The sequence below is a fragment of the Mya arenaria genome, chromosome 17 (genome assembly GCF_026914265.1).
Source record: "Mya arenaria isolate MELC-2E11 chromosome 17, ASM2691426v1".
NCBI classification, from domain to species: domain Eukaryota; kingdom Metazoa; phylum Mollusca; class Bivalvia; order Myida; family Myidae; genus Mya; species Mya arenaria.
In genome coordinates, this window is record NC_069138.1 from 41,667,392 (window position 1) to 41,679,899 (window position 12,508).

Consider the following 12,508-nt stretch of genomic DNA (forward strand, 5'->3'; position numbering starts at 1 on the left):
GCTCGATCGGCATGCCTGTTGTTGAATAATAACATAAGCAAAAATATATTAATTTTAAAACCATAAAAGCACGACATTGTTGGACTTCTTTAACTTTTACTTTTTCATAACATTTTTATAATACTGATTGCTAAAACAATATAAGAATTGTTATCTGAAAAAGAAAATTACGAAAGAGTGCTTAGAGAAAAAGACGATTTTATTACCTATTTCACAAGTTAGTCCCTGCCAGCCGTTATCACATGCACAGGTGAAACTATTAATGTCGTCAGTACAAGTGGCACCGTTTTTACATGGGTCGCTAGCACAATCGTTGGTATCTGCGTTAAAAGCCAACGTTGATAAGTCAATTGCTCTATTTAGTGATAAAAATGTATCGTTATGCATTTAGGATAAAGTTTAGGTTTAAACACAAATACTAGGACAAAGGTTGGCACCTCCAATTAGCTAACACGTGCCAAAAGTAAAATTGTTAATGGAGTTTGTACAAATGGCTCCGTTCTTACATGTGTTGCAATCACAATCGCCGGTTTCTGCGTGAATAACACCCCTTGACTTAAATATCGAGCTTAATTGACTGCCAATCACGTATGCATTTTCAAGTGGACAAACCGGTGTGCTTAAAAGTAAATCCTAGGACAAATACAAAGTTCACAGTAGCACAATCGTACGTATCCGCATAAATGGCCAATTTTGGTAACAATATTCGACTTAAGTTCATAAAAATAACATGCGTACGCATGTAGGACAAACTAGAATGTGAAGAGAAAACCTCCGCACTATTATTTATTTCAAAGTTAGTCCCACCCGCTCGTTGCCACATGCATAGGTGAGGCTATTAATGCCGTAAGATCGTGTGGCTCGGTTATCAAATGGGTCACCAGCACAATCGTTCGTATCTTCGAAAACAGCCAATTCTGATTTTAATATCAAATGAAAAGCAATGTTTTAGACTATATATAGAAACGTACTGATTGCACACGTTGTTCCCTCCCAGCCATCAACACATAAACAGGAGTAGTTGTTAACGCCGTCAGTACAGGTGGCTCCATTCTCGCATGGGCTGCTAGCACAATCGTCCGTATCTGCCATTGTCAGACGTTTAGTTTAATTCCAAACTGTTTTTACACTTACAAAAACGGAAAATATGACCATATAAATTGTACACCGCTAGCTAGATCGGCATGCCTATTGATGAATGTTAAGATAAGCAAAGAAAATATTAATTTAAAATCATTAAAGCACGACATTGTTGCTACTCCTAACTTTTACCAATTCATAACATTTTTATAATAGTGATTGCTATTTTTTTTTATTAGAAATGTAATCTGAAAAAGAAAATTACGAAAGAGTGCTTAGAAAAAACGATGATTGTATCACCTATTTCACAAGTAAGTCCCTCCCAGCCGTTATCGCATGCACAGGTGAAACTATTAATGTCGTCAGTACAAGTGGCACCGTTTTTACATGGGTCGCTAGCACAATCGTCGGTATCTGTGTTAAAAGCCAACGTTGATAAGTCAATTGCTCTATTTAGTGATAAAAATGTATCGTTATGATTTTAGGATAAAGTTTAGGTTTAAACACAAATACTAGGACAAAGGTTGGCACCTCCAATTAGCTAACACGTGCCAAAAGTAAAATTGTTAATGGAGTTTGTACAAGTGGCTCCGTTCTTACATGTGTTGCAATCACAATCGCCGGTTTCTGCGTGAATAACACCCCTTGACTTAAATATCGAGCTTAATTGACTGCCAATCACGTATGCGTTTTCAAGTGGACAAACCGGTGTGCTTAAAAGTAAATCCTAGGACAAATACGAAGTTCACAGTAGCACAATCGTACGTATCCGCATAAATGGACAATTTTGGTAACAATATTCGACTTAAGTTCATAAAAATAACATGCGTACGCATGTAGGACAAACTAGAATGTGAAGTGAAAACCTCCGCACTATTATTTATTTCAAAGTTAGTCCCACCCGCTCGTTGCCACATGCATAGGTGAGGCTATTAATGCCGTAAGATCGTGTGGCTCGGTTATCAAATGGGTCACCAGCACAATCGTTCGTATCTTCGAAAACAGCCAATTCTGATTTTAATATCAAATGAAAAGCAATGTTTTAGACTATATATAGAAACGTACTGATTGCACACGTTGTTCCCTCCCAGCCATCAACACATAAACAGGAGTAGTTGTTAACGCCGTCAGTACAGGTGGCTCCATTCTCGCATGGGCTGCTAGCACAATCGTCCGTATCTGCCATTGTCAGACGTTTAGTTTAATTCCAAACTGTTTTTACACTTACAAAAACGGAAAATATGACCATATAAATTGTACACCGCTAGCTAGATCGGCATGCCTATTGATGAATGTTAAGATAAGCAAAGAAAATATTAATTTAAAATCATTAAAGCACGACATTGTTGCTACTCCTAACTTTTACCAATTCATAACATTTTTATAATAGTGATTGCTATTTTTTTTTATTAGAAATGTAATCTGAAAAAGAAAATTACGAAAGAGTGCTTAGAAAAAAACGAAGATTGTATCACCTATTTCACAAGTAAGTCCCTCCCAGCCGTTATCGCATGCACAGGTGAAACTATTAATGTCGTCAGTACAAGTGGCACCGTTTTTACATGGGTCGCTAGCACAATCGTCGGTATCTGTGTTAAAAGCCAACGTTGATAAGTCAATTGCTCTATTTAGTGATAAAAATGTATCGTTATGATTTTAGGATAAAGTTTAGGTTTAAACACAAATACTAGGACAAAGGTTGGCACCTCCAATTAGCTAACACGTGCCAAAAGTAAAATTGTTAATGGAGTTTGTACAAGTGGCTCCGTTCTTACATGTGTTGCAATCACAATCGCCGGTTTCTGCGTGAATAACACCCCTTGACTTAAATATCGAGCTTAATTGACTGCCAATCACGTATGCGTTTTCAAGTGGACAAACCGGTGTGCTTAAAAGTAAATCCTAGGACAAATACGAAGTTCACAGTAGCACAATCGTACGTATCCGCATAAATGGACAATTTTGGTAACAATATTCGACTTAAGTTCATAAAAATAACATGCGTACGCATGTAGGACAAACTAGAATGTGAAGTGAAAACCTCCGCACTATTATTTATTTCAAAGTTAGTCCCACCCGCTCGTTGCCACATGCATAGGTGAGGCTATTAATGCCGTAAGATCGTGTGGCTCGGTTATCAAATGGGTCACCAGCACAATCGTTCGTATCTTCGAAAACAGCCAATTCTGATTTTAATATCAAATGAAAAGCAATGTTTTAGACTATATATAGAAACGTACTGATTGCACACGTTGTTCCCTCCCAGCCATCAACACATAAACAGGAGTAGTTGTTAACGCCGTCAGTACAGGTGGCTCCATTCTCGCATGGGCTGCTAGCACAATCGTCCGTATCTGCCATTGTCAGACGTTTAGTTTAATTCCAAACTGTTTTTACACTTACAAAAACGGAAAATATGACCATATAAATTGTACACCGCTAGCTAGATCGGCATGCCTATTGATGAATGTTAAGATAAGCAAAGAAAATATTAATTTAAAATCATTAAAGCACGACATTGTTGCTACTCCTAACTTTTACCAATTCATAACATTTTTATAATAGTGATTGCTATTTTTTTTATTAGAAATGTAATCTGAAAAAGAAAATTACGAAAGAGTGCTTAGAAAAAACGATGATTGTATCACCTATTTCACAAGTAAGTCCCTCCCAGCCGTTATCGCATGCACAGGTGAAACTATTAATGTCGTCAGTACAAGTGGCACCGTTTTTACATGGGTCGCTAGCACAATCGTCGGTATCTGTGTTAAAAGCCAACGTTGATAAGTCAATTGCTCTATTTAGTGATAAAAATGTATCGTTATGATTTTAGGATAAAGTTTAGGTTTAAACACAAATACTAGGACAAAGGTTGGCACCTCCAATTAGCTAACACGTGCCAAAAGTAAAATTGTTAATGGAGTTTGTACAAGTGGCTCCGTTCTTACATGTGTTGCAATCACAATCGCCGGTTTCTGCGTGAATAACACCCCTTGACTTAAATATCGAGCTTAATTGACTGCCAATCACGTATGCGTTTTCAAGTGGACAAACCGGTGTGCTTAAAAGTAAATCCTAGGACAAATACGAAGTTCACAGTAGCACAATCGTACGTATCCGCATAAATGGACAATTTTGGTAACAATATTCGACTTAAGTTCATAAAAATAACATGCGTACGCATGTAGGACAAACTAGAATGTGAAGTGAAAACCTCCGCACTATTATTTATTTCAAAGTTAGTCCCACCCGCTCGTTGCCACATGCATAGGTGAGGCTATTAATGCCGTAAGAACGTGTGGCTCGGTTTTCAAATGGGTCACCAGCACAATCGTTCGAATCTTCGAAAACAGCTAATTCTGATTTTAATATCAAATGAAAAGCAATGTTTTAGACTATATATAGAAACGTACTGATTGCACACGTTGTTCCCTCCCAGCCATCAACACATAAACAGGAGTAGTTGTTAACGCCGTCAGTACAGGTGGCTCCGTTCTCACATGGGCTGCTAGCACAGTCGTCAGTATCTGCCATTGTCAGACGTTTAATTTAATTCCAAACTGTTTTACACTTACAAAAACGGACTATATGACCATATAAATTGAACACCGCTGGCTCGATCGGCATGCCTGTTGTTGAATAATAACATAAGCAAAGAAATACTAAAATAAAAGCCATATAAGCACGACATTGTTGCACGTTTTTAACGTTTACTTATTTATAACGTTTTTATAATACTTATTGCTAAAAACAATATTAAAATTGTAATCTGAAAAAGAGAATTACGAAAGAGTGCTTAGAGAAAAAGATGATTTTATTACCTATTTCACAAGTTAGTCCCTCCCAGCCGCTATCACATTCACAGGTGAAACTATTAATGTCGTCAGTGCAAGTGGCACCGTTTTTACATGGGTCGCTAGCACAATCGTCGGTATCTGCGTTAAAAGCCAACGTTGATAAGTCAACTGGTCTATTAAATGGCGAAAAGGTTTCGTTATAATTCAGGACAAATTTTTAGGTCAAACGCAAGTATTAGTACACATGTTGGTTCTTCAAATCAGCTAGGACATGCACAGGTATATCTGTTCATGCCGTCAGTACAAGTGGCTCCGTTCTTGCATGGGTCCCTAGCACAATTGTCAGTATCTGCGTTATTAGCCAACGTTGATATGTTAATTACTCTTATAAATGACAAAACGGTATCGTCATGAATTCAGGATAAAGTATAAGTTTACACGAACATCTTAGGACACAAGAAGATACTTCAAATCAGCTAACACATGCACAGGTGAAAATATTAATGGCTTCAGTACAGGTGGCTCCGTTCTCACACGGGCCGCCAACACAATCGTCAGTACCTGCTTTAAAAGCCAACGTTGATCAGTCAATTACTCTATAAAATGACACAAACTACAGCAATTAATGACGTCAGTATAGGTGGCCACGTTCTTACATGGGCTGCAAGCACAATAGACTTTTTTAAATACCAAACTTTCTTTACACTTACAAAATACGCGTTCTTAAATCAAAGGAAAGACACTATGAGCCGCTGGTACAATCGTCTGTATCTGAATATAATCGTCTATATGATAGACATTCATATTATTATCAAACTATTAATTTTACGTACAATAACGTATATCGACGGAAAGGCAATAAAAACGCTGGAAAGTACTGATCGCACACGTTTGTCCCTCACGGCCATCAACACATGAACAATTGTAGTTGTTAATTGCATCTGTACATGCTGCCCCGACAAATATTAAACCATAATTCCCACATCAAACGAATGAATGTATGAAGAATGATGGATGTTTAGCACGGAAGAAAATAAACTAATAAACATGCTCTCGACACTCACTGATTTCACATGTTGTTCCCACCCATCCATCAACACATGAGCAGCTGAAGCTGTTGATGCCGTCAGTACAAGTAGCACCGTTTGCACATGGGCTGCTAGAACACTCGTCTTTATCTACAAATATCAAACGTTTATAAATACATCGGAATACATTTAAATAGAACATCTGTAGAAACGTACTGATTGCACATGTTGTTCCCTCCCAGCCATCAACACATGAACAGTTGTAGCTGTTATTGCCGTCAGTACAGGTGGCTCCATTTACGCATGGGCCTTGAGCACAATCGTCCGTATCTGCATAATTATTATATACAAAGTACTTTTTTATGAAAAAGAACGTATTGTCATACTAACGTAGTTACACTGTTGATAGACCATCTCAAGTTCCCTATTTATAACATAAATTGGTCCCCAAGTTGTTAACACATACACATGTGCAATTGTAATGGCCATCTATTCAGCTACACCCATTTTTACATTGATCGTTAGAACAATTGTAATGGCCATCTATTCAGTTACATCCATTTTTACATTGATCGTAGAACAATTGTAATGGCCATCTATTCAGTTACATCCATTTTTACATTGATCGTTAGAACAATCGTCTGAATTTGTCATTGAGCACCATGTTTAATTTCTACTGATATAAAACTGAAGAAACACTCTTGTTCGAAATAACAGAACAACTTATAATTTACATTTATATTTGAAATTAAATCTGTGTCATGGTTTAAGATATTCTTGCAATAGACTCCATTTGTCCTTTAAAAATGATATATGCACAATTAATTTATATTTGAAACATGGAAATCGATTGCCTTCAACATATTGTCAGTTTTCGTCTGAAATATCGTTTAATATTTAGAACAAAACAACCTTACTTAATTGACAATGTAAGCCCTCCCATCCTTCATCACACTGACAAGTGTAGCTGTTAACGCCGTCAATGCAAGTTGCTCCATTTTGACACGAACTATTTATACACTCGTCTCTGTCTGCGGATTTGAAAACATGTTTAGTTAACAAGTAATATAAAAACATAAACCAGTTCTTGATACATTTTTTTTATAAATGCTAGAAAGATGTTTTACCTATTTCACAGAATGTTCCGGAAAACCCAACAGCGCATGAACAAGAATATCCGTCAGCCATATCATGACATGTAGCACCATTCTGACAAGGTTCTCCATCACAGCTTGGAATCTCTACAAAACATACATAAGTGTGCGTTTTTAATGGGTTTTAGAATAATTCCGTGTTCTTATCAATAGGAGGTTACTGGTTGGCAACATATTCATACTGTTTCGCAAATTGTATGTTCTTGAGCTTGTCCCCTTTGCAGGTTCTCCTTTGCTACAATGAGAGCCGTGAAAGTTTAAGGCGCCTCATATGAATGTTATAATGGCTCTTGTTTGAAGATAAGGTGCATTTCTTTCCCGTCAAAATGAAGGCAAGTGCAGCTTCAATGGCAGTGGAAATGATCATACTACTATCCGAGCAAGTGCTACTAATAAGTGGATGTTATATTCATAAGTTTCTGGATTTTAGAGAACTTGAACCCGGCCAACATGCCCTAAAACAGTCGCTTTTGATGGGTATCGTAACAGTTGTCTAGCGTATGATCTTAATCTTATTTTGTTTAGTTCAATTCGTTTAAAATTGTTAGGGCTCATATTGTCAGGGCTAAATTGAAATTTAATTTTATTAACTATCAAACGATACTTATGTGAAAAACTACAGAAACAAGCTCAGTAGCAAAAAGTTTAAACATTAACCCGGTTTAATGGCACTGGGTAAACGCCAAAGACATAGAACACTAAAACAAAAAAATCACAAACAAGAAACATGGAAGAATAGCACAAAACTCCACAAACAGCACAGTACATATATCCTATATATAAACAAGAGCTGTCACAGAGACAGCGTCAAAAGTTTCAAAGCCAGATATCAATGGACTTTGAAAATATTTGAGGTGGTACGCAAAGTTTAATGTAAATTCTAAGTCGAAAAAGGGGCATAATTTTGTCAAAATACTTGATAGAGTTACCTCCCCCTGTGTACAGCCTGGGAGCGTGATGGTAAACAAGCGTGCAAAGTTTCAAAGCCATATGTCAATGAAGTTTGAAAATATTTGAGGTGGTACGCAATCTTTAACGTAAATTCTAAGTAGATAAAGGGGCATAATTCTGTCAAAATGCTTGATAGAGTTACCTCCCCCTGTGTACATGCTGGGGGCATGATGTAGAACAAGTGTGCAAAGTTTCAAAGCCATATGCCAATGGACTTTGAAAATTTTTGAGGTGGTACGCAAACTTTAACGTAAATTCTAAGTCGATAAAGGGGCATACTTTGTCAAAATACTTGATACAGTGACCTCCTCCTGTGTACAGGCTGGGTGCATGATGGTGAACAAGTGTGGAAAGTTTCAAAGCCATATGTCAATGGACTTTGAAAATATTTGAGGTGGTATGCAAACTTCAACATAAGTGGTTACGCCGACGCCAACGCCGACGCTCGGGTGACTAGGATAGCTCTCCTTATTCTTCGAACAGTCGACTTTAAAACTAGGTATGTTTATCAAGGATTGTTTGGTACCAATATTGGATGTATTCGTTTTAACAGTTTGTGGTCATAGCTTTATTTTCGGGAGCTTACATGAAGTTATATTCTCTACATGGTGTACATTACTACTCGTATATATGGACACAACGTACAATGGAAAGTTGTGACTGTAATTTGATCAAGCTGAACTATCGAGTATTGTACATAAAATCAATCGGAATGTTCGTTTCATTTATGTTGACCCACCGTTTTCACAATGAGTTCCGTCGAAACCACCAGCACACTTGCATGTATACTGCTTGAAACCGTCTACACAACTACCGTTGTTTTGGCAATGGTTGGTTAGACAATCGTCGATGTCTGTAATGCAATACCAAATGTAGAGAAATTGGAATAATAATAATAATAATAATAATAATAATAATAATAATAATAATAATAATAATAATAATAATAATAATAATGATAATGATTATAATAATAATTATAACAATAATAATAATAATAATAATAATAATAATAATAATAATAATAATAATAATAATAATAATAATAGTTAACTGATTCAAATATTTGAAGCTCTCATATTAATCCTTGTAAAATTGTCTAAATCTATACAGCCTTTTTTTATATCTGACAATTTAAATGATGAAATTTAAACAATCAAAGACGAATTGAGTTTGTGTTCGTGTTGAAGTTATTTTACACGTAAACAGGCTAGACAGTTTTTCTGCTTTGTCTTCGAGATAATAAAACTTACCGTATTCTGTTTATTACGAACATAATTTATAAATCGTCTGATGCAGTTACTTAAATGTGTCTCGCTGGACAGTGCTAAACAGTGCCATACACAACGTTTTAAAAGCCATAAACCTGACGAGAAGTCTTATATCATTCCTGATGCGCCCATGCCCCAATATCACGAAAATAATTAAGTCAAATCTCATTCCCAAACTCAACTCATTTTACCATATAACATCAAAAGAGCGAAACCATAAAATACCTATAAAATAATGTTTACATTTGAATATGATTACCTCGGGTAGCAATACGCCAATTCATCGAAACCAGGAGCTGTATGTACGTGTTTAAATGATTATTAGTGAAAAGGCGCCAATTGTCAACCTGAGCAACTGCATCTGTAAAACCGAGTGCAACGTTTGTCGCCAAAATGCGTTTTCCAGATAAAGAGTGAAGACCACGCTTGTTTGATATATTTTAAGTCGTTGGTGGGATAATTTTCTTAATTTTTATTATCAGTTCATTGTTGTGTTAATTTTCTGTCATACTACACTGTCATACAGCTTAAAGATATATTTGATAATGTTCACATCGAATTTATTTTCGAGCAGCTGTTTTCGTCTGTAATCTGTTTGATATTATTTGTTTCAAACAATAACTGCATCGTATCTTTCAAAAGTTTTCGCATTAGGTGCTCTGAATTGTATTCCTCCGTCTGCAGATAGAGATGGGATCTCTAATCATAGCAGTACTTGGGGTTTACCTATACGTTTATTATTATTTGTTTTATTGATGTTAATGCAAACTTTGATAACATTTACTTTTTGCGTTTTATCTTAATTAAGGATTGGTGAGGTTTTTGCATATAAACTGGTTTAAACCCCCAGTAAATTTACATGCTACTGATCGTTCCAAGGCGTTAACTAACAACTCTTAATAAACATACATAGTTTTTTATATATTGTATGTTCATTGTGCTGTTTGTTGAGTTTGTGCTGTTCTTTTATGTTTCTTGTTTGTTATTTTATGTTCTATGTCTTTGGCGTTTACCCAGTGCCATTAAACCGGGTTTATGTTTAAACATTTTGCTACTGAGCTTCTTTTCTGCAGCTTATGTTATGTTTACTAACGAAAATATCTTTGTTTAAACGTATACAACCTTTTCTTATAACCTAATTATTATTTTTGGCAACACAAACTGGTTAAAAAGGGATGTGTTTGGTTTTGATCAGGGAGAAATTACTTCACTTGATTTATAAGTATTTCTTAAAGTTGATATGTTCACTGCTGTTATACTTTCACTGCTTAATCTCCATATTTCATCGAAAATAATTTAATTTATCTATCTATTAATCGACATACCAAATTCGCAATTTGGTCCTTCCCACCCATATGTGCAGACGCAAGTATAACTGTTCACACCATCATTACAGGTTCCTTCATTTACACAGGGATTGCTTTCACATTCATCGATATCTAGATAATAGAATGGTGCATTGTTAAACTAACTGGAACATATGGTTCTTAACATGAAATTGTTTATTAACATTATTTTGACTTTATTTTCAATGATATTAGTATACTAATCTAGGAAATCAACATATAAGATGAATACTTTGTTCGCAATGTGTTCCGTTCCAGCCATCTGCGCACATGCAACTATATCCTTCGTAGCCGTTGATACATGTAGCATTGTTCAAACAAGGATTACATCCTGTCAAGGCTGTTAAAGAAATAGAAAAGAACGGAGCGTCAAATTATTTATGATCAACAGTAATTGCCATCTACAGGGACAATATAACAATGTATTCTACAGGGATAATAATAGAACAGAAACTTCAAAAACAAGCCCAGTAATCATATGATTCAAACATTAAGGCACATGTTAGGGGGCATAAAATAAATGCCCCCACGACACTGACTGAGACCATCAACAGACCACACAAACAACAAAGTAGCTTTATCAATAACTGATGGGATAACCGCATTTGAGCGGTTAGTAAAACACCATACCACATTGGTAAATCCAAGTAACGTTTCCACCAAGGGCATTGGAGCATTCTGAACAGCCTATATACTCGCCCTGTACGTAGCACAAACCATCTTTCATACAGGAACCGTCCTACATAATTAAATTAAATTATGCTATTGTAAGTAATACAATGAAAACAACAGAGATAAATCCAGTTCGCAAACGTTCGATAAACCCTGATTAGAGCCAAAAGGTAAGGAACAAAACTAATCGAAAAATACAAACGTAAAAAAAATAATAAACAGACCACATATGCATTAATTTAGTTTTATAAACATTGAGGGCTTAGAGGGACGTTGGAAGTTTTTCATATATTTTCAAGACGCTTTCCAATTGCATCCAGATTGATTTATTGAATGAAAAATGGCATCTGGAAGTGTTTAAAATTGTATTCAATTTAGAGGTCGGTGTATGCATTAAATACTTTCTTGTAATGTTCCATAGGTAAATTGACCATATGTTTTAGAGATTTCTTTTTAAGCGATGTGTAAATACTAGAAACAAGCCCACTCAATAAACATATGCAAATATTTTCTATGCAGATTAATTATAATATTAGAAATATGATATATCGTTTTAAGCAAATTAAAGTATTGAAACAAGAGACATATAAGAATGGTAGGAATGGATAAGGTGACTTTCAAAGAGCAGAATCCATTTTAGACAAGGCATGCTCTTCCTTGCTAGGTTCGAATGTTAAATATGTAACTATGCACTCACTATTCTTTCACATATGACGTCAGAGCCAAGTCTTGTACAATTTACACAATCACTGTCATAAATTAAAATCATATCTTCGACGCTAAACAGATTGCCATCGTTGCTTAGAGACACGTTGTATCCCAAGGACAAAAACCCATCAGGAATTGTCGGTTCTGCGGTTGGCAAAAGACATTTGATTTCGTCAGGGGCAAGCATATGTCCTTCCGTCTCAAATGTAAAATCTGTATACGTATGAGAAGTGTTCGTTACCTAAAATATTGATAAAAAATGGTATGCATCATCAAATTAATTATAATATATATATATATATATATATAACAAAATTAGGTGTATGTAACATTAAAAACTAACATGTTTGCTAGATATGTATTTTTGTCAAATTAACATTTTAATCATTACATATATATATATATATATATGTAATGATTAAAACGTTAATTTGACAAAAATACATAACTATATATATATATGTTATGATTAAAATGTTAATTTGACAAAAATACATATCT

The 12,508-nt window shown here is 35.4% G+C and overlaps 1 protein-coding gene across 2 annotated transcripts in view; it reads right to left on the reverse strand.

The window, feature by feature from the left end:
• LOC128223684 (neurogenic locus Notch protein-like) overlaps positions 1–12,508 on the reverse strand; it is a 51,541-nt gene that overhangs the window by 1,381 nt on the left and 37,652 nt on the right. For both annotated transcript variants that reach the window (XM_052932989.1, XM_052932990.1), the window contains 17 exons: positions 11,997–12,248; positions 11,258–11,366; positions 10,860–10,967; positions 10,607–10,720; positions 8,750–8,863; positions 7,033–7,146; positions 6,823–6,936; positions 5,942–6,055; positions 4,902–5,015; positions 4,494–4,607; positions 3,729–3,842; positions 3,321–3,434; positions 2,556–2,669; positions 2,146–2,259; positions 1,381–1,494; positions 972–1,085; positions 207–320 (listed from right to left, as the gene is read on the reverse strand). In XM_052932989.1, the coding sequence (XP_052788949.1) occupies positions 207–320; positions 972–1,085; positions 1,381–1,494; positions 2,146–2,259; positions 2,556–2,669; positions 3,321–3,434; positions 3,729–3,842; positions 4,494–4,607; positions 4,902–5,015; positions 5,942–6,055; positions 6,823–6,936; positions 7,033–7,146; positions 8,750–8,863; positions 10,607–10,720; positions 10,860–10,967; positions 11,258–11,366; positions 11,997–12,248 (2,065 nt within the window). The remainder of the gene's footprint in view (positions 1–206; positions 321–971; positions 1,086–1,380; positions 1,495–2,145; positions 2,260–2,555; positions 2,670–3,320; positions 3,435–3,728; positions 3,843–4,493; positions 4,608–4,901; positions 5,016–5,941; positions 6,056–6,822; positions 6,937–7,032; positions 7,147–8,749; positions 8,864–10,606; positions 10,721–10,859; positions 10,968–11,257; positions 11,367–11,996; positions 12,249–12,508) is intronic.